Source organism: Molothrus aeneus, chromosome 10 (genome assembly GCF_037042795.1).
Source record: "Molothrus aeneus isolate 106 chromosome 10, BPBGC_Maene_1.0, whole genome shotgun sequence".
Taxonomy (NCBI): domain Eukaryota; kingdom Metazoa; phylum Chordata; class Aves; order Passeriformes; family Icteridae; genus Molothrus; species Molothrus aeneus.
In genome coordinates this window covers 13,117,437-13,140,419 of record NC_089655.1, presented here as the reverse complement: position 1 = coordinate 13,140,419, position 22,983 = coordinate 13,117,437, and the positions used below count along the sequence as shown (strand labels likewise).

The window sequence follows — 22,983 nt, the reverse complement described above, 5'->3', positions numbered from 1 at the left end:
AATCTGCATGTTGCACCTTTGCAATGGGGAAAAAGGCCCAATATTGATGAGTGCTGATGCAACATACATGTCAGCAATGACATCACTGCTGTGCTGCATAACAACACATCTGTCTTTTGAGTTTTGTTTGCCATTTATAGCATTCACTAGCATCTCTTGATTTGTGTGGAAGGCTGATTAGGTTCTGGGCTCACTCTGGTAGGAACAGAGATGCTCTGGGCTGTGTCACTTCTGGACATGAGCTGGTGGGTCATTGTGGTATGGAGCTGTACTCAGTGGCTTCACTCTCTCAAGTCAGCAGCTACAACACAGGGATCTGTGGGAATGACAGCTGTTATTCCTGAACTGTTATCTTTTTTTTTTTCCCCATTATGCCCTAACATATCAAATGCATTAAAAAGAAACCTGAATCTTTTATTTTTCCCCATGAAGCCAGGAAATTGCAAGTTGATTTTTTTATTAAAGCAGTGTGATTCATACTTTCCTTGAAGAATTCCAGTTAAGCATCTTAGGTCTCCTGCTAAATGCAGAAAGAGAAGATTTTAGTGCTTGCCAACTGTTGAATTCCCTATTTCCCTGTTTCTTGGCTAAGCTGTATATATTCACTTACTGATAGCAAATTTTCTGCTTTCTGTGGTTGCAAAGTTTACCACAAGTAGCCTGGCATCCTTCCTGTAAAGGACAGGAATACAGTCCCATTATCAAAAGCATTTGGCTGCTTACTCTCCTCCTGTAGTAAATGCTGTATGCAGCTGTAATGCAGCTGTTCCGAGTGCAGCAGGGAACACAGAGACAACCTGCTTCAATGCACAGCCCACATCTGTCCTTGGAAGAATTCAAAGTGACAGGAAGCATGCTGAGGCCGTATGTCAGCAAAGCAGAGTTCAGAGCAGGCTGCACTGTAAGCACAGGTTTAATTTCTAGCACAGGTTTTGAGGCAGTTGTGTCTGGATCATTAACAGCAAAAGTTGCCTTTTCTGAATTACCATTATATGTCAGCAGTTGTTTGACAACTTTGAGCCAACTTGGAAATACCGTCCCCAGAAGCTCATGTTTAACTCTCACACAACTGTTGGGACTTAACTGCATTTCATTCACTTTTGTGTGTGAGCTATATTTTTTTGTGTTAAAGAATCAAGAATTTCTAAGTGTTGCCTTTGTTATGGGCCTCTGCAGCTGTGATCTGTACTGAGGGACATTTCCTCTGTGAATTGTCTGGTATCTCCAATGTCACTCCTGGGAGACCTGGCAGAGGGACAGTACATTGTCTTTAAAGCACTTCATCAGGTCTTAATCCCTTTTGAGTTTGGGAACACTGAAATGAATTGCCTGTTTGAATGCATTTGACTAAACAATAGCTTCATATGAGAAAGATGGCAACTTTTTGAAGTGATTCTTAATCAAGAAAACAGAATGTTCCCTTTCTATTTGATTAAAGGAGCAGTATAAATCAAAGAGGAAAAGCTGAAATTGTTTATCTCAGTCCTTGGTTGACCTGTATCAGGCAGACATTAACAGGATAGCGCAAAGCAGGTTGCCCAGGGCCTTGTCCAGCCAAGTTTTGAACACCATCTCCAAGGAGGGAGACTCAACAACATTTCTGGGCAATGTGTTCTGGTTTTAGGGCATGTGTGATAAGAAGGCATTTTCTTGTGTACACATGGAGTTTCATGTGCTTTAATTTGAGAACAGGTTACCAATCAGTTTTGCATGTGAAATTTCCATGTTTTTTGAAAGTGATGCTAGAGTTTGAAGCAATGTGACTTCCTGATGAACTTTTGCATCCTCTCCATGTTTTCTTTCAGTGTCTCTGCACTAGAAGCTTACCTGCTAGCACAATGTCCTTTCCTGCTTAAAATTCTCCCATATATTCTTTGGATTATATTCCAAGCTGCATGGATGGTAATACCACATTTGATTGCTCTTCTCTGCATCTGTGTAATTTGATCAGCAGTGCTAGTGAGTGCCTTCTGGTGAGAATTTAATTGATAAAGCCAGATTTATCTGCTGAAAATGAGCAAAGCATAAGGTGACCTAATGGGAAGCTAAGGCCAAAATATGAACTTCTGGGGAGAAGGCACAGAAAAGCCGCAGATCACTGCCTTGGTGTGACTTGATTTGTGAATGTCAGAGCCACCAAATGTGTGCTATATTCTGCCTCAGAGTCACACATTTAAGTTAATTGGGGTAACTTTAATGTTATTGGAACTGCTGGGTGCTGTGACCTGGCCATCAACTGCATTTGTAGCTGTGCATTTGCTGCCTGCAGTCTTACCCAGTGCCTGCCTAGTACTGGATCATAGAATCACAGAATGGAATCATACAATCATTAAATTCGAAAAAGATCTCCAAGTTCATCAAGGTGATGGAACTTGTCAACTGCACCATAGTACAAAGTGCTGAGTATCAGGAGTTCACATTGCAGTTGGTGTAAAACCTGTTACATCATCCCAAATAACATAGTTACAGTCAGAATAGTCCCTGGACAGTTGTTAACACTTAGTTAAAATTAGCAAAATGTTTTATATTCCGATAAATTTATTTTCCTGCCCTTTGTGGCATGTTTGGTTCTGGCCAGTATGTTCTGTTCACATCCTGTGCTATTTTTAGTGATGTTGATATTTCTTCCCCCCCACTTCTTCTGCAAAACAGAATGATACATCTTTTTATTGGTACGTGTTACTTTCACACGTGGGTTCAGTTTCACCAGTGATCAAAACCAGATGGATCAGTTGTGTGAAGAATAGTTTAATTTGAGTGCTGCTGGGCTAATTGGAGTGGGCTAGTGGATGTGTGGCCTTTCTTTCTCTTATACATGCAAATGAAAGTGTAATTTTAAATTGGACCCTGTTTTCCTGTTTCCTTCCACTGAAAAGGGACAAAAAAGCAGAACATGTAGTTTTGACAGGTCTTGAATTTGATGATTTTCTTTGGAGAAGCATTTTCTGTAAAATGCATTTCTGGGGCTGTGTTGAGTGGATTGGCTAAGGACCTACCAGAAATGGGGTTAATTCCAGGACCATCAGTGGACAGTGGAAGTCTCTGTTCAGAGCTTCCAGCAGTGGCAGGGAGATCAGCCAGATTCTGTGTTGACATAAGGTTTTTCCCTATGATTGTGCAGAGTGTGTCCCATATTAGCCAAGCTCCAAACAGCATTAATAGATGCCAAACACATTTTCTGCAGCTCTGTGGGAAAGATGTTGAGTGGCAATTTATCACTTTCACTCACTCTGACCCAATCAGACCTACATTACCTGTACAGAAAATTGATCAGGAGGGGATAATTCTCTACAGCTTTCCATGAAAGAAACAGTTACTCATTTATCACCAGACTTAGTCTTTAGGGCTGTTTATGATTCTTCTGCCCATGACAGTAGGAACATGAGAGGCCCCAGGAAGTACCAGGCCTCTGAGAACACTTTGGGAGATGCTACTGTAGTAAGCATGAGAGCCTTAAATGCAGGGTAGCATGATTTATATCAAGTTTTGGCCATTAATAGTAATTATAATTTTCATAGCTGAATGCAGATTGGACTAGCAGTGACTGCAGATCCAAATTATTTTTCAGTGATGGGCCAGATCCAAGGTGGATTTTGAGAAAATTCACAAGAGCACATCACAGATAAATAATTTTAAAAGTATGTGATGTGAGCTTCTCCTTGCTACTGTTGCCATTGAGGCAATGAATGTTTGGGTGAAAGTCCATCTATGTGAATCACTTGGTTCTTTTCATTCTGGTTAACAGTCAGGCTGTATACGCCCTAATGCTCAGCCCATCTCCTCTGTGTAAAGATAATTTTAATCAATAAGGTGACCTGTACCTTAGGTTGATTAATCTTGTACTCCTTCTTTTTCAACCCCTCCAACTATGCCAGTTGCCTCAATAAAAATATTTTATTTCTCTTGAAAAACTTGTAGTTCTAGTGACCTGTAATGGACTAAGAATATGACTTAAGTGCATTAAGTATAGAGAAATAAAAAAGTCATTTTTAGGGAAGAAAAAAGGGAAGGCATCTTTGCATAAAGCCTACTTTAATAATTTTTAGAACTCCATTCTAATACAAGTGCTCAAGGACATAGTTGGCAATATATTTAACAGCAAGGAAAGTCTCTTCACAGGTTGGCTTTATCTGAGATTCAGGGAGAAGGAAACCGTATCTCCCGGTGTCCCGGAGCTCGAAAGTGAAAGAGTACTTGATGCCTTGGTCATAAGCCCAGTCATCAGAGCCCCCTGCAGCAGGGTCTGTTGGTAAAGAAATTAAACAAAGCTTAACTGGGAAAGAGTGGCTACACATCAAATTGGAAATACTTTGGAGTCAAGTCACATAGCTAGGAAGGCAGAAAGGACAGATAAAAAAAAATATTTGGTAAATTGATTGATTTATTCTGCTCATGAGAAAGTTGCTGTGATTTTAGGCCTTTTATGAGCTTTGTTCCAGCTGATTTGTGCAAGCAAATGTAAACAAGCTAAACTGCTCCCTCCTTGTTATTATTGTGGGGAAACCGTGGGAGAAATGTCTAAGGAACAGGAGAATGGCATGGTTGCATGTGTTTAGAAACACTTGGTATAAGAAGCAAATGCCCTCTCACTGAGTGGCTTTTTGAGGTTCACAGAGATGAGAAAGAATTGTATATCTGGGATTTCAGCTCCATCATTTTCTGCTGGACAAATAGTACCCTCCCTTTTCATTAGCTGGTATGATAAAATCAGTCTCTTTTGCTAAGGAAGGAGCCTCCAAAATTGCCATTTCTAAAGGAAGAGTCTCCAAAAATATTGTAAAAATTGGAAGAAACTGGTTTTTAAAATGTTTGGGACGTGGTGGTTAACTATTTGAGGAAGGAGAAACAGGCAAGAGAAATTAGCTTCCATATTTAAGTAATTAAGAGATCTTAAATATGGGAGATATTGAGATAACCTTGACTAAGCTTTTGGCACTGCAGAGGCCATATCCACAGCTGAGTTCCCAAGAAGGGTAGAATAATTAGTCATTACAAATTGCAAATAGGATTATAATTAGTATGTATCTCAGAATGTACTGCAAAGTAAAAGAAATTGGTGTCACTAGAGTGGTTGAAGGATTCACATTATCCTTGACTTGGAGATACTGGAAAAGCAGAAAATCTCAGGTCAAGGTTTTTATGTTTAAATCTAAGCTGTGTATGATTTAGGAATTCATGCTATGCATGTGAATTCATAAACATTTTACTACATCACTTGACTTTCCAGGGGGTCACACGCTTCCTGGGATCCCTGGGGAATAAATTATCCCATAATTTAGAAATGACAGGTCCCATATATACCCCTTTGTATATGCATGTGAAGGAAGAAGGGGACTACTTAGGAAGAGGAACAAGAATCACTAGAAAATGCATTTTGTAGTCCTAGTAGTACTTAATATAGATTGTCAGTACATTTAGGTCAATACTTACAGATTGTTGTTGCTCCTGGACCATATGTATATTCTGTGTTGTACAAACTGGCCAGCTCTTTGGAAGCAGCTCTAGCTATGGAATTCTGTAAGAAAAGAAGAATGATAAATGCAGATTTTCAGAAGCTTTCTGAGTGAATCTAAGCCATTACATTGTTGTATAAACTCAAAAGCCATGCTGGAGAAGCTTTTATTGAAAAACTGTTGTTGACCTCTCAGTGTGACTAGGTGTCAGTAGCTAAGGCCCAGCTTGTCCTGGTGCTGTGAAAAGAGCTTGTCAGCAAAGAACTTATTCTCAAAGGTTTAATGGAGTGTGCCCTAGTCTGTGTATGGTCTGTTGCAGCCTGGTGTACAGTCCAGGGGGATTTGGATAGATAAGGGGATAAGAGGTAACAGCACTTTATAAACTTAGAAGAAGCTTGTACAAGGTTAAAACTAAATAAGGAACAAGGAACCTTACTTAGAGATAAGAGAATCTTAGAGAATGGTAAGTTGCAAACATACAATAGCCTTTCTTTTCCTTCTGTTCATGCAACTATACATTCAGAGTAGAGTCAGCTCAGCCAGGGGAGTTGAACATTGATACAAGTGGAAGCAGATTAAGGTCTTATAAATATCAACAGCCAAAAAAGGCATAAATTACCCTGAAACCATATGTAGTCTCATTAATTTCAATTCATTTCCTGTGCACAGAGGGACTCATTCAACTCCCACTGATTCAGTGAGGGTTGGATCAGGCTCATCAATAGTACTATGAAGTTTTGTATGTTTGCATTAAGGAAAATTACAGACTTTTCTTTGGAACGTGTGGCTTCTCCAGTTCTTCATTATACAACATGTTGGTAATAAAACATGAAAACTATTACTAACAGATGATAAATATGAACGATATTTGAAAGCATATGTTCAGTATAAGCAATGGGTTGCCATATATTTCTTTATAGCTTGCAGCTGAATGGCTTACAATTCCAGGAATTTCCTCAAGCCCTTTCCTTCTCTGTAGGTTACACTCTGGCTTACATCCCAGTGGAAGATATATTGTAAAATATTCTCTGTTCATCCTTATGCTTAAATGTTCTTCTGATTTACTCAAAAAGACATATTGGACCAAGTATTTAGAAAACTGAGAGAACTTTCTCAGCTGCTGAAAAACAACATCACAACATGTTTATATTTTCACTAGCAGCTTACTCTAGCAGAATTGCAAGTGTTTCCCCATTCCCAAATATTTGGCTTTGAACATTTTAGAATTATGGGCACTTGCTCTAGAAAATTCTGGTTCTTTAGCATATGAAGGATATTTAAACAAAACAAACCAAAGCATACTTGAAGCTTGTCTTTCCACCTGTAACATTGACTGTGCCTGAATGTGGGGTTTGGTTTCTGGCCTCTCTGTCACACAAAGACAAGCAATTGCAAGGAAGTATGTTGTTGCTCTGCATTTCACAATCTTGGATCCAGGGCAATTGGAGTAGCTGAGCTCTCTCCTCTGATCTTCTTTTTTGTTTGGTTTGGGTTTTTGCCTCTCTTTTTTAATCCCTCAATAAATTGATTTTTCTAAAATCCATAATAATTTTTAACACATGCTGAGGGAATTGTAGAGGTGGAGTCTGCTGTCTGCTAGCAATGCCATGTTTTCTTCAGCCATCTGTTGTTTATAATGTACACATTTAATCAGCAGCTGAGATTGAGTCAAATCTCTCAATAGCAAATGAATTTTTAAATGTAAACTGATTCTTCCTCTCTTCAAATATATGCAAAGCGGAAATAAAATTTGGAAAGATTATCTGGTTCAATATGCAGACCTGTTGGTAACTGGTATTTGCTCTCTTTGGTTAACCAAAATAGGGACAATAGAACAGCAGAGCTGCTCTGTGGGGCTGTTTGACCCAGGGCATTTGTTCCACCCAGCAGACAAATGATGGCTCTAAATCATACCAGAACACATACCGGAAAAAGTATGTCAGGAGATCTTTTTACCTGAGGGATTTTTTATTGTTGGCCTGGAAGCTGTAAAAACCAGAAATTTGTAGAAGGAGCAGTTAAGATTTCCAGCTGTTTAGAGCCTAGAATCCAAATAAACAGCTTCCTCAAGCTCTCCAGGTTGGAGATAAAGGTGGTATTTTAAATGACCCTGTCTAAGTGAAAAACATGCCTAAGCATTTATGACTTCATCATGCATAACAGAAGTTTTGATATCTTTTTGTTTTCCTTTAAGTGAATCTCTAACGTTTACTTTCTTAATAGATTTGCAGTCCAAAACCTAAAGGTAGAAAAATAAATTTCAACTATATTTTTAACAAATTACTAAAGTAATTTGTTAATAATATAATATAAATCAGCAGGAGTAATATGCATTAAGTAAACACTTGTGAGTATAAGTACAAAATATGAGGAAAATGTGTTTGGCTGTTTTTTCAAAATAGCTCAATTACTCAAAGCAATCCATAAGAAGGAAATAATAGGGAGGTCAATGCAGAGGTGTATAAATAGTGCCCAAAGTTTTCCAAAAGGGTTTTCAAGCCTGTAAATTATTTGGAATACACCAGCAAGGAGAAACATTGTTTTCCTTTTGACCTTTGAGGATACTCTCTGTTGTTCAATTATTTTCTACATCTCTTGATGTAATGGGCTTAACTGAATTGTTGTGGTTTGCTTGGAGTTTGTTTGTTTGGGGTTTTATACTGTTAAGAATCCCTCTTTTGCAAGGAAAATGTTGCTGAGCTTTATAGTAGCAGAGAAACAAGTGGCGCCCTGCAGTCGAAGAAATAGCTCCAGAGTAATACTGTGTAACTGGGAGCAGAAATGGCTTTTCAGCTTCTGACTCCCAGCTGAGCTCTCAGAGCTGGTCATTTCAGCAGAAGGCAGCAGTTCCTGTGCTCATCACCCATCTGTGTTTACACTGCAATTACCAATATTTCACTTATCCGTGTACAGAGTGCGTGAGCCAGGGAGACAGCAGAGTTGTGTTCTCAGTTGTCACTATCTGACATAATTAACAACTTTCAAACCTAGGTTTTTTTCAGTTATTAACTTTTAATGAAAGATGTGGTACTGGTGTCACTTTCTCACCACGTTGGAAGTTTGAACTAACAAGATAAATTATCAGGCTAAGCATATTTTATGTGTTAATAGGTAATTTTTATGGGAGCATCTCATTTCCCTCATTTTGCTCTTGTATCATCAGGGAGAATTTTCCAGCAAACTGTGACCATTTAGAAACTCTCCACAGATTTTGATATGCAGCTGCTGTTTGTGGACAACTCCCTTTGCCTTCTCAATCTGAAAGTGGTCTGGAGAAGCCTTTTCACTGCTTGACTGGACCTCTTGCTCTCTTCCCTCACTGGACTGCCAACTGATTTGCCCAAGGCTGATCTGCCCAAGGTATTTTCTCTTCACGTTGGTCTTTCATGCTTTACTTTTTAAGTAAAGGGACCCTCAACTTCCTTTGTAATGAAAGGCTGAAAATGTGGATTTGCTGTTTGCTTTAGCCAAGTGAATTGAAACTTCTGAGCCTTCTTGTTTTGCCAGTAAAAACAGACGCCCCCCTCAAGGGTCCATGATGATGTGTCATTTAGTTCACTGTTCTGTTGTGTCTCATATGCTCCAAAAGCCAAGGGAATCCAGCCAGTGAGGACTTCAGTGGAATGGTTCTTTTCCTTTACAAGTGTGTTTTTCTGTGACAGTTTCTACAGTGTTTAAGAAATTAGTCCCTGGTGAGAGGGTTTCCACTGCAAATCATTTGGGCCCTACACCTGTTCGAGGCTCTTGTCTATCAGCCAAATTCACTCATCAACTTCATCTGGAAGATGCTGCTACTAAACACATCCTTTTCACAATTTTAAGACTGCCAGTACAGAACAGTTCTATTGTGGTAAACTCTTGTGGAAGAGCTGTGAAGCAAATTTCAAATACTGCTTTGCTGCCCACATTGCTGTTTGTTGTGCTTCCCAGTTGGCTTTAACAATATTTAATGTAACAAGTAGTACAATCCTAGTAATACAATCTGTGCAATAACACAGATACATCAGCAGCAGATGGCAGCTCCTCATAGGCTTGTCTGAGTCTCTTAGATGTAGGATTTTTGCTATCCAACAATTCTTACCCATAGGTTTTCCTATGTCTAAAGCATATTCAGGACTTCACAACTAGGCACTAAGTTAAATAATCAGACTGATACTCACAGTCATGCTATGTATTTGAAATTCACTCTTGCAGGCTGCACAGACTCTGGGTATATCTCTTTAACACTTTGTAATATGTCCTATTTAAGCACACAAGAGGAAGTGAAATGCTAGACCAACCCAATATGGAAGGTTAATTTTGGTGAGTTGAAACAACAACCCATGCAGCCAGTGTGCATTCAAGTAATACAGACTGGAATTATCTTGGGTTGTAAATTAATGTAATATTCTGCAGCTTGTGAAACTGTAATAACACACCTACATTAATCTGAATATGAGCTGGCTGCACACATGTATTTGGTGCTGAGTTTAACTGAGAGATGGAATTGAACTGGAAAGGAAGGAAGGGCACGATACACATTCCTCTGCTCTCTCAAACTACAGTTCAGAGCCAATTCAAATACAAACAAGAACTGATAACACTAGATTTGTCTGCTGAAAATGAGGAAAGCCTAATGGGAGGCTAAGGCAAATATATGAAGTGATTAATAAATATGGGCTGAACTGTTTATGAAAAGTCTGATTAAATACATAGTTCTTTATTGCAGGAGGACAAAATGTGAATAGTAAAATAAAGATAAAAGTAGACTTTTTGGGTTGTGGGGAGATGCTGGTCTTGCCAAGCATATTTTGTTATTGTGAAAAGCTAATGCTTCTGTTGCCTGTAGGAGAGGGATCCAAGTGTGTATTCTGTGTTCAGGGCAATACGTCAGGGTATATTAAAGCATGAGCCAAGAGGATTGCGAAGCAGACAAAATGTGATTCTCCAAAAGGAGGACATATTTCTTTAAGGGTGTCATCACAAGAATATTGTGTAACTTCTGAGAAATTCCTGACCTAGATTTTCCTATCTTGGGTATTTTTATTTTTGTTGTTTGGATAACAGTGGAAATGTTGTGCAACTCCTAGGTTAGGGGCACAAAACAGCAACCCTGAATAAAGGGAGACAAATTTGGGGAAAATCCTTGAGGGCTGTGGGATTTATAACCTCACAGATCCTCTTGCATCTCAGGGGAAGAGTGGGAGGTTGTGGGAAGGAATGGATATACATGACTTTCATCACATTTTACACCCCAAGACCAGGCATGGTTGAAGGATAGTTCTAATCCCTGGCTTTAAGTCAGTTACAATAACTTTAAATTGTTCTGATTTGCTGAGCAATGCAGTGGAACGTGAAGAGGTTCTCTGAGTGCTCTGTTCTATCTGACAAACCAAAGCAGTTTTAGACCTTCTGCTGATTTCTTGAGGCTGTAAACAGAAAAAGTCTTTTGAGCCCCAAGGACACACTGTTCACTACATGTTCAGGGAAGGAAAGTCCAGGCATTCTCTGGACCTTTCTTTTCTGCAGACTTAGTGTCAGAAATCTTAATCTCAGATTACTCAATTTTTGCACCTTTCTGTATCTTGGACACTGGAATGCAACATAAGCCCCATGGTATTATGTTACCTTTCATTAAATACAATGGAACAAAATGTTATTAATGAGCAGCAGACATGCGAGGTTTTGTTTAAACACATGTCCAGTTGCTCACCGAAAGAGATAAGAAATTGCAGCTATATTTCCTTTAATTTATTCGATCTGTCAGGGTAAAAATAACATCTAAGATAAGATAATGGCACTATAAATTTTGCTTCTTCATTTAAAAAATGATTTATGATTATTTTATTTGCCCAAACAATAGCCATTAAAAGTTAAGATTTTCATTCTTCAGCATTTCTCCAAATTCTAAATTTAGACAGAACTTTTAGACATGTATTAGAATAGAAGAGTGACAATATAAAATTCTAATTTAAGAATTTTAAAACCTAGCAAAGCAGATAGGTTCTTTCTTTCTGCTAGGGATTGCTTTAGTAATGAGTTGTCAGTGTACTTTCTCTGTTTAATATTGTGAGAAACACACTGTACTTTTAGTTACATTTCATCACATGTGCTCTTCATTCAAAAAATGGGGGCAGAACTTCATGCAAATTTTTGACAAATAAGAACTTTGTGGTCTTGACAACAAAGCAGATTCAAGTGTTTAGTGCTGTTTATTACTTTAGACTGAACAGTAATGTGTGAATTATGAAGCTTTTGTAAAATATGAAGGCAAGATATTACTACCACTCCCTGAAATAATTTCAATTACAAAATTCCTGGGATATAAATTAAGAAAACAAAATCTTCATTTTAATTTAATCTTCTCTTTTAGGCTTTAAAAAAATCTAACAAGAAGCTTCACTCTTGGCCCCAGTTTGTATTTCTGTTCAGAACCAAGACACATATTTGGGAGTATTCATAAATCTGTCAAACCTGCACAGCAACACACATTGTTGTTGCCTTGGACTTTTGGCAGCATCGAGGAAAGAGGGGGAATCAAAATGTGTTTGTTTTGTCTTGCTGTGTTGTTTTCCCTGCCAACAGATTCTAGTTGCTAATATGCCAGAGAACTGAAGTAATTTTATTATTCATGATTGTTGATTCTTGGCCTATGAAGTGTTTACGGTTTTTATACACATTTAATAGTTTTAAACTCTCTATCTGGTTTTAAGGATCAAAATAAAATCTCTCTTAAATGGCATTAGAGTGTGGTTTTTCTCTAGAATTGATAAAAGAGGAATTGTCCTTTAAAATACCACATTCATCCTCTCCTCTTCTAAATAAAATGTCTGTGTTTAAATCCAGGCCTCTTGGAAAAGGCCTCAAAACTGAAACTTTTTATGTCTTTGGTATCTGTTTTCAATTATTCTTAAGTCAAAAACTGCCTCATTGACTTTATGTCAGTGAGAACTAAGGTTCAGCAGAAAGTGGTAGAGAGAGATTCTGGCTTGCTGTTGATACCAGTTGAGTTATTTCATAGTTATTACAATCTGTCAAGCTGCTACCTTGGTTTACAGACCATAGTGTTTTTGTGTAAAATATTACAGGTACACATACGGCAGCCTCTAGAGGCAGTGCTGAACAGCAGAGTGGATTTCTGGATGGCATGACTGGGAGACAGAACGCTTTTGTGTCAAGTTCATTGTGCACATGGAAATTAAATAAGGCTCTGGAGTTCATCTGATGCTTCAGCTATCTTGAAACCATATTGGTTTCCCTTGTTTTTGCTAAGACTAAAATATTTTCAAAAACTGGCAATATGGATTCTTTCCAGATATTAAAGAAACTGTCTGAAGTTAAAGGTACCTAAATAGCAAGTTATGATTTTTGCTTTTTCTTTTTATAAAGTCAAAATGACGAAGAGACTTACCAGTTCCTGGTAATTTGATGGCAAATTGTAAGTGTATGAATAAGGAAACAGTAGGAGCTGGGAATAGGAGTGAATTGTCAAGTATGCCTTGATTGTAGAAAGATGTTCACGAATAAAATCAGCCAAAGCCTTGGTCTCCTTTTCAGACTCAGGTGCAGAGCCACAGTAAGTGGAAGAACAGGGGTAATCTGAGGCCCCAAGAGCTGAGAAGAAAGGTGAATATAATGAGTACTTAATGAAGAAGTAGATTGTTAGGAGAGTCACGTTACACCACGTTTGTAGGTAAGCCTTAGAAATCCTGCTAATACACATGCCATATCAGAGGAGGGAATATTTTATGGAATAGTTAAGATGCTGGAAAACATCCCATAGCAATGAATAAATATGGCCTTTACAGTGTACATAGTTGGAAGAACATGAATACGGATGTAAAGACCTATATTATGGGAATTTTTTGGGATATTGATTTGCTTCAGTACTTAACAGACCTCTCCTTGCATATCTTCTCCATTTCTAAGGCACTTCCGTGGAACAAAGTGGAAACCACTCAAAAGAGACTGCTTTTAATGAAAGCAAGCTCCTTTGGTTTCTGTTCTGAACTCATAGCTGTGTGTATGTCTATATGTATATATGTGTATATATATGCACATGTCTGTGCAGATATGTTCATAGAAGTGACCATGCTGATGATGCTAGGAGCCAAAGTTTGGCTTTTTTTTTCCCAAAACTAATTTAAAAATTAAACACAAGCTACTCCACAATGCTTCACTCAAGCTGAAGCTGGAGCATCAGGTAGGGGAAATCCAATAGTTAAGTGTATTGGCTATTGCTCTCATGTGTAATTACTTGCAGCTCTTATTAGGAGATACTTACTGCACCAGCCAGCATTAAAATTCCTGTTGGGATCTGTCCCAATGCAAGTGGTCCCGGCATTTTTAGAGCGCGTCTTTCTCCACATGCGGTCCTGTAACAGAATCACAGGTGAAAACTTAGAGTCAGTTCTGACAGTCAACTTTTCCAACAATAAGAAAGAAAAATGTACTTACATTTGTCCAAGTGTAAACATAACCATCGATGTTAACAACAGGCAGAACATAGAAGTCCAGCTTGTCCAGAAGTGTGGTCATGACAGTATCTTTTCCATAGGTCTCCACAGCCTACTTGGAGAAAAGTAGGAAAAGCTGATGATGTCTTCACAGATGTATATCTCCTGTGTGCATATGAAGGCCTGGGTCTGGGTCAGGGTTAATGAATGTGGTAGAAAACTCATCCAGGTCACTCCAGCCCATGAGATGGCACCCGTGTTCTGACCTGTGCTTAGATTTGCACTGACTCAAACCACACTGCTGTTAGAAAACCATCTTGTACTGCTAGATAAATTATAAGATGAAAGAATGTTTATTTTGAACAGAATAATAAATCACTGGAAAGAGATTTCCATCTGCTAGCTTCTTGGTTACAGGCAGAACAATATTGCTGTCCATATATATTCCTATATCCCAACACCTTTAGGGTTTAATTTATGTGAGAATGAGAAATCATTATTTCCATTTTTTGTATATATTGTGCAGAAATTTTATCAACAACCAGAATTATAGAGAATATTTCCAAGTAACATCCTAACACATTTCCAATCATAATTCTGTGGATACATTTATTCATAGGGAGACAGATTTTTCCCTGCACTTTTCCAGACACAGATACTGAATAACAAACAGGAACTCCTGCAATATCCTCTATATCCTGATTGTTCATGGTCTGGCACTTGCTATGCTTGTACACAGATTCATATCAGTGTTGAGAGACCATACAATGATCATAGAAATTTCTCTAAGTGTGTTGTACCCATGTTTTGTTTACACAGCCATAAAGGGCAACACAGGCCGATACAATGGAAAAAGGCATTTTTTGTCCTGTAACTGACAAGTGGGAGGGTGGGATATAAAATCTAGAAAAGCAGTTTCAGATCACTTGAAATAATTTTTCCTGGGTTTTATTTTATGCTTGTTTTGTTTTTTTGTTGTTGATGTCTGGGTGGGTTTCTCTTTTGAGATACCTATAACAATCCACCTTGCTCACGTTTTTCTCTATTTTTTTTAAAATTTTATTTCTAGAAGCAATCCCAAGTGAAATTCTGATGATGCTCAGAGGTCTGCTCTTTTAAAGCACTTCTGCCTGTGGACACACTGAGCAGAGGCACTGCTGGTGTCAGGTACACCCATGAATTAAGTGACCAGACAGTGAAAATGACAGCTACAGTGACGTGAATTGCTGAGAGAAAAATGGTACCACATACTGTCTGCAGCCTTATTAGGCACTAATGAAATCATATTCCCATTGACTCTACCAAAATGTCACTTCCAATTTCCACTGCTCCCTACACAAAACTGCATGCCTGTCTGATAACACTGAGATTATACTTGCCACCAAGGCCTCTGCCAGCATGGCTGGCTTATGTAGATTGGCTTTTCTTTTCTTGGGTTTTGGATTCCAGCTGCTGCTTCTGGTGTGGTTTTATTTATTTGGTTGGTTGGTTTTGTTGGTGTTTTTTCCTAAATCTTCTAACAGAAGTTATTACAAAATTTGAGATTCAGTCAGTAAATTGCTCTGCTAAATTGATTGATCTCCTCCCAATGAGGGGTAATATACCTGTCTCTGTGAAGATGACTGTGCAGCATTTGATGATCCCCACCTGCTTTATACTGGTAGTGAGAAAGAAAATATAAAGGACATAAAATTGTTTAATTCAAGACCTAAAGTATTCCAGACTGAAGCAAAGCTAATTTCACTTATGCAGCTCTCCCTTGAATATGGTTTCATATTTTAGCACCTTTCTCTACAGCCTCAGGTGGTAGCTCAAAGGGATGTATATGCATTTCCCTCTTCCTGACTGGAGCTTAGGGAGCTTCAATTTTAGTCTTCCTCCTTTCTTGGGTACATTTCCTCAGTGCTGAGCTCAGGGTAGGTTTCCATCCTCCCTGTTGCCTTACTGAATAAAGCTGGTTGCAAGGAACCCACCACCTGGCAAGTCAGCTGTTCTGAAGTGCATTCAGGTGCCTTCTGATGTGCCCTTGAATTTTCTTATTCCTTATATCTCTGTGCAGAACATGGCTATGTTTATAGTGTTACTTGAGCTATTTGTTTTTCTCACCTTTCTCTGAGTACGGATGCAAAAAGAATTTACAAACTGAGCAACCATTGTAGTTGTCAGTACCTCTTAGACATGTTTCAGATTGTCTTAAGCTGTTGAAGATTGCAGGTCCAAGCACAAAGATCTGGTTTAAGTAGTTACACCTTAATCCTCTGAGGTGAGAAGAAGGCATGAGCAGACAGTATTTAGAGGGAGAAAGGCAGTGGCCTGAGTTCTTGCTGCTAATTTAAGGTTTTCTTAAACGTAGGTTTTGCAAAATATTTTTTCATTATTACTCTTACTGACCTCTTTCACAAACCACTGGCAGAAAGCAGGGCTGATCCACTCTCTTGCATGGAAACCACAATCCATAAAGATGGCCTTCTTATTTGCACTGCTTTTTCCCACCTAGGAAAAAAACCCAAAAAACAAAAACAACACCCCAGGGCTTGAACAAAATAAATTGTATGCAGAACAAGTCAGCTTGCTGACCTATTTATACAAATATGGCATTCCTTGTTTAAATGGAAATCTGTGGAGTGCTCCCAACTGTACCTGAGCATGATAATCAAGTTACAAAAATACTCTTAATAATTTCATTTTTATTAATGTTGATAAGCTTCCCCCAATTATTTGATTACTCTGCATGGTTGAATTATTTCCTGTAGTGTCTCTAAAAGTTTATCTTGTATGTTTGAATGATACATTACTGTAAATAGAGGAAAAGAAGAAATCAAGGCACTTACTTTGAGAAGGTACATTGGCCGTCCTTCATATGTTTTCCCAATTACACTACGAGAGACAAGGTCTGGGTTCTGAGCAGCAATATCAGCAGTCCAATCAGCTATCTGTTTAATAAAGAGATTAAGTCTAAATCTCTGTTCCTTAGGTCCAGACTGATTAATTTGCAGATTTCAAGCCAGAACAGTCTTTCTAAGCATCTAATGTGGTCTAATAGTTAATACAATTTGTAGATTTCCAAGGAGCTGCTGTGAAGATGTTAAGAGTAACATGGCCATGATTACATGCCAGGAAAAATGAGCATGGCTGTGAAAAAAGGAGGAAGGGGTCTTATGATAGGACATGAAGAGCTAGAACTGAAGCAGGGAATGGAGTTGAGTTGTTTAGCAGAGGAGATGGGAGAAGTAGTGAAAAGGAAAGGAAATTAATAGTGAAGCATCTCAGCCTGGTCATTGGATTTCTGCCAGAGTTTCTTTGCAGCATTGGGAGCAAAGCAGAGGAAATAAAAGTAGGTTACACAAACTAGCTCAGTAATGAAGAGGAAGGAGAGTTTTGAGACATTATCATGTCATGGATGGAGCAGAAGATGAAAAGGGAAGAAGGCTGGAAGCACTTTGACTTCAGAAACTAAGGTACCAAGCTGATAATGTGGTAAATTCTAGACTTTACCGTGTTCCAGTTGTTGTACTTCACATAGCTGTGGCTGGCAGTACGAGCTTGGCTGTCAAACTGGGCATCCAGTGCAGCCTGCAGGTTGTCAATCAGAACTCTGCAAGAAGGCACCATGAAAAGTGTGAAGAGAAACATACACCAGTCCAGCAGGAAAGTAAGACATTTCAGGGTCTGCCCAGCTTTTGGGCTGCATAGATTTTGAAAGCAAAGGTGGGCAGGTTGGAAATAAGATATATTAGTATCGAGTTTCCACCTCCTGCCTCAACCTTGCCACAAAAGGACCAGGGAGCAACAGGCTCCTGCCAATTAGCAGCTGCCTCACCCCCACACTAACAAACCAGGGTGGCAACAGTTTGGTTTCAGAAAAATGGCAATGCTGAGACAGAGTGTGTTTAAAAATGAGCTTTAGGCTGATCTTATGTTGGCAGCTGCTTCTGCCTCAATAGGAAAAGGGCCTTCTTGAACTTTTGGCGCTGGAGGACAGCTAGACTGCAGCAATGTTTCAAAACCAGGCAGCAACCCAGAGATGTTTGCCAGATGAAATTCCCTGTAAAACCAGGCTTCCAAATGTTAGATCTGGTTTGACAGCTCTGTTCAGGTGGCATTATCCAGCCTCCAAGCTACTTCATTGCATGTGAGGTGAGCTATTAAATACAACACACAATTGCAAAGAAACCTCAACATCCAGTCTGGATTGGTTGCATCTCTCCAGTTCATTTTCTCCTGGGGCTGACACAAAGCACAAAGGCACGACTTATCACTGAGCATACTCTTGAGGACTTTTTGCTTATATTTCATCCTTGGCTATCAAAAATGAAGTCCACTTGTTTTTCCAGCGCCTGTCTTAAAACTCTTACAAATCTTATTCATCCAGGATATGTCCTTGATTATTTGTGATTTGGATAGAGGAATAGGAGGCCAGTTTGTGAGGCACCAGCAGCCTTCAGAGCAAACATTGCAAGTGACATGATGTCATGGCACTGCAGCTGCACTTCAAAAGGATTATAACAGCTTGAGTTGTCACAAGGACAGTCCACTGGTTTGTCAGGGACAGTTTCCAGACATTCTGGCCTTTTGTTGCAATCAAAAGATTTGTGCATGGACCTGAAGCAGTTCATGAATATTATAGGAAAACTAACATATTAAAGTAACTCCTTGGCTAAAGAGGAAATTCCACTGAAATGGGATTCCTGTGCTTTATGTGCACTGTGGGATTATTGAAAACCATTTATTCCAGAGCGTTTTTAGATTCTGTTCCTGTAGAGGCATCTAAATCAGACACAATTGACATGAGGCCAGTAAATTTAGGGATGCATTGTGATGCATTGTGTGATGTCCAATGTAGGAGTTTGGTCTAATAGCAACAACAGTGGGGCTGAGAGACAAAACTCTACTCTCAGCCAAATGAAATTATAAAAACTTGATCAAATACTACTGACTTTCAGTGTCTGAGTACATGATGTTGACAGACTATACTTTACACATCAAAGAAGCCTGATAATGAAGTTGAGCACATCCATTCTGCAGTGTTTAAGTGGAGTGAAAGGAGAAATGAAGACAGACAACCCCACTCCACTCCAGCTCAAAGTCAATTTCTCATCCTCAGTTAATGCTTGCACAGTCATTGGAAGACATGAAGTGAAGAACAGGGTCAGGCAACTCCTCATTCTCCTTATTCTTCCGTTAGTGCTCCTCACCACAGAGCTTTTGTTCCCCGGGGTGTGTAATGTGGCAGTGTGCTCTGTTCTCTCCACTTGTGCTGCAGTCATAGTCGGTCGGCTCTCTCTTTGGAGACATCCTTGCCATGGATCTGCTGTGTGACTTCTGTCAGCCCAAGGCTATCCTGGGAATCTGTTTTCCATGCTTCCTTGGCCTTTCACCTGGCAGCTGTCTTCTGTCTGTTGCCTGTTGGGGTTTTTTGGCCCTCTAGCTATTGTTCTGCAACTCACTGGGGACCTGCTCATGGTAACCTTGGGGCTCATAATTTTATTTTCTGGCTTCAGTTCCCTGTCCATTTCCCTCGTCTGGTGTATTTTTTGGCTCTTTCTAGACCTTTGCTGCATTTTGTCTGTGGTAGGAAATATTTCTATCCCCATCCATACTCCAGCCTTGTGTATTGCAGTGAGCTTTCACCTCAGGGAAATTTCTGGGACTGCATCTCTGCTTCCTATCTCTTGCCTCTATCAATATTTCATCTCACCCTGTTAATGCAGAGTAGTTACAGTCCATTTGAACTGTCATAGGAAAGCTGAACCCAGTAGAGACATCCATAGAAGGGATGAAGTTTGTAACAGGAAACTCAGTTGACCAATATGAAGAGCTCAAACACATCCTCCGTGGTATGTAGTCCCCTTTTATTCAAAGTACAGTAGTCAGAACAAACTTACCGATACTCCATTCCACTTTCTTTCAGAAGGTCTTCAACCTTAAAAGACTTCTCAGCTTCAACTCGGAAATCAACTTGCATTTTTGGTCTTACCAGTGTGACAGAGTCTGGCTGCCAAAAGTCAACCTGAAAGAAGAGCAAATGAAGACATAAACAAATGCATATGTGTGGCTGTGATTTTTTAGATTGGTGTATGTGTGCTGGTGAGGTTGTGATTAATATACTGAATTTCATGCCTATCCTATTACACTGATTCAGCATTGCTTCCCACAAGTATCAACCTAAATTTTAACTGGAAATTGATTAAGATTTTTTTAGGTCCTGCATTTTATATGGCAGAATTCTGGAGATGACAGCGACAATTCCACAAATTGTCTCCAGTATCTGCGTTCATACAGAATTGTGAATATTATAACTATATTTACATTTTCATATATATTTCATATATAGTTATTTTACATAACTATATCTACATTTATTATAATAAATATATTATTTATACATATATAACAATATATATAATTTATTACTATATAAATTTATTATAATAACTATTATATTAATAACTATGTTTATATTTTCTTTCATTTTTACAGCTTCTTTCATTTTTTTTGCTCAGGTTTTTGCCTACAAATGTTAGAGAGAAATTACCTCAATATCAGGGGTGAACTGTATGAATATTTTACATAAATCAACTGAAGAAGACTGTTGTCTGTACAAGTGCTTTTAAAAGAGATCACTGAAGTTGATATCAGGAACTTGTGCCTTTGAAGATGTTTCATTTCAAGTGGACAAACAACAGTGTTATTACTACTTTACTTATTTTTGCTGAAGTAAGCATCCAAGCCTCTGGATTTAGTGCTCTGTTGAAGGCCAATGGAAACAAAGATGATTTGCCAGCCTGATGCCTTTTCACCCTTTCATCTCACGAAGGTAAAAGAAATTTGGGTTGGTTGTTCATGATTATGTGTCATCAAATTCAGTGATTGTTTCAGAATATACAATTACATCAGTCCTGACTGACTGCTTTGTATAACAATGGTAGTTCAGGGATCTTTTCTTAAAAGAAAAAGAAAACAAACAATCCTTTGATACTTCACAATTAAAAGCAAGCATGGTATATATTAATTTCCTTAATATTGGCAGCACCACTCCAATAGTATGTTGTTCTACAGAAAACTGTTCCAGCATGCTGTAGTAGCCTGTTGATGATAGGTCTCCACATCTGTACTTCATTAAAAATACCATCCTTTCATCCTACAGCTAATGGTGTCTTTTTCACCAACAGCTATTTTACAACATCAAAGCTGAAGAGAAATATTGAAAACACATTTGCTGTCTTTGTTGTTTTTCATCGTGTCATTGTGTCATCATATATCTACATCAAGGTCAGTGAGAAACATGCAGCTTAGAGAGAAAGGAAGCTTTAAAGGAAAGTCAACAGAAGAAAAGATAACATGAGAGATTAGAGGCCAAAGGAAAATTCATTTTGCTGGCAGTATAAATTTTTAGATTATTTACATGAGGAAAATGTTTCACCTGTAATAGTAAAAGTTCTGGTAGTTGGAATTTTCATGATTTATCGAACACATTCTTGAAAGCATCTCACACTGAATACAGCATTTAAGATTTATTTATTCTATTAATAAATTCTGATGGGCACTTTGACATTCAGATTGGGTAAACCAGACTTTATTGGAACGTATTTGAATGTTTTGTAGAGCTCTTGTTTTATCAACTTGTCCTATTCCTTCCAGAGAAACAATACAGCTGACTTGAATGAAATCAAGATTAAGTCTTTAATTCAGTAGCACAATTAAAAAAAAATCAGTTATTAGAGCAAAGGGAGAAATTTTTATTTTAACTACAATATAACCACTTCCCCAAGTCCTTTACCTCCATGATGCTGGCAAGGAAATTGAGGATTTCCACCTGCTCATCATTCTGTGGAATCACACGGAACACCTTCTGCCTGTAAGGGGAGAAAAAGATTCGATTTGAAACAGTTGAAAGCCTTTTGATCATGCAGAAGAAATCACAGATATAAAACTTGATGTCTGTTCTTACCCATCAAAGGAAAGATCCTGCAGGTGAGCAGAAACAGATGCAGCACCTATGAGAACCAAGAGTGCCCACATTTTCTCAAACAGGCTTTCTGTTCTTTTTGTGCTGCTTTTATAACTTGTTTTCTCCTTCTTTTTATCAGTTATACACAGAACAACCCACTGATCAACTCATAGTTTACTCTTTTGGCCTTGTTTTATTTGCATACTATTTATAGCATGTGTTTTCCTCTACACCTGTGAAAATAGCTGAAGGTCTCACAGAGGCCTGGCTAAAGAATCTTGCTATTTGAGCTGGAAAAACTCTTGATATGAGAAAGTGAATTTAATTTACTTTTTTATTTTCTGTTTTATGTGAATTTATATTTTTAATAAGGTGGTTGCTGAATTATAAATTTTATAATAATTTATTGTTACTTTGTGAAATGGTAGATGTCCATCAGATGTTGTTGCAGTGTGCCTGGTGTTAATCCCAGTGTTCCTCTTCATTAATAATATAAGTTTGACTTTGACTTATTATTGTCAAAGAGGAATCTACCAATTGGGATATACCAATAAGCTTTCTTTTTTCCCCAACAGAGAAGGAAAACACTGAACTGGTTCTGTGCACACCTCACTGAAATTTGTCAGGAGTCTGCAGAACTGAAAGAGCAGAAATTTCTAGTAGCAGTAGGGTTGTACATATACTGCATGTGATACAGCTGCTGATTCTTGTGCATTCTCTAATTTCATGTGTGGATCAGAGGTAAATATCTTACAGGTTAAGCAATACTGTGGAATTTACTAAGAAGATCAAATGAAATGTACTGATACTAAAGCATTTTTAACTTTCATGTTGTGCCTACTCTGAAGAACAGTGGTGTGTTTGCAGCAGTGCACTTGCATCTGTTTAGTTTTCATTAATGAGTACTTGGCATTGAATGCAACATTAATTGTCTGTTGATGCTGTGTCCTGATGTGACTGATGTTTTCGACAGGGAGCCTCTAAATGAATCAGTGAACAAATAAACAAAAAATGGAATTTGTGGGCTCAGTTCTGTCTCCTGTTATGCCTAAGTAACCAGGCAAATTAAAGGAGTTCAGACACAAATAAACTCTACTGTGTATTACACATATGTGTAATACAAATATGTGAAAATCTATTAAGA

The 22,983-nt window shown here is 38.4% G+C and overlaps 1 protein-coding gene across 1 annotated transcript; it reads right to left on the bottom strand.

The window, feature by feature from the left end:
• Nucleotides 1-4,055: 4,055 nt before the first annotated feature.
• CPB1 (carboxypeptidase B1) lies at nucleotides 4,056-21,924 on the bottom strand. The gene is made up of 11 exons (XM_066556709.1): nucleotides 21,840-21,924; nucleotides 21,669-21,744; nucleotides 19,774-19,898; nucleotides 17,384-17,483; nucleotides 16,720-16,821; nucleotides 16,280-16,381; nucleotides 13,890-14,000; nucleotides 13,717-13,807; nucleotides 12,844-13,046; nucleotides 5,431-5,515; nucleotides 4,056-4,243 (listed from the first exon to the last, which is right to left on the bottom strand). The coding sequence occupies exons 1-11, from the start codon at nucleotides 21,908-21,910 to the stop codon at nucleotides 4,056-4,058; spliced, it is 1,254 nt and encodes a 417-aa protein (XP_066412806.1). The 5' UTR covers nucleotides 21,911-21,924.
• Between the last annotated feature and the right edge of the window lie 1,059 nt (nucleotides 21,925-22,983).

What these genes read in the sequence shown, in the direction of transcription:
- CPB1 (XM_066556709.1), bottom strand. Translation starts at nt 21,910, where the DNA reads ATGTGGGCACTCTTGGTTCTCATAGGTGCTGCATCTGTTTCTGCTCAC. An exon ending in TCCTTGCCAGCATCATGGAG is followed by an intron (nt 19,899 to 21,668) that starts GTAAAGGACTTG and finishes CTCTTCTTTCAG; the next exon opens with GTTGACTTTTGGCAGCCAGA. An exon ending in TTTTAATGCTGGCTGGTGCA is followed by an intron (nt 13,047 to 13,716) that starts GTAAGTATCTCC and finishes CTTTCTTCTCAG; the next exon opens with CTCTTGGGGCCTCAGATTAC.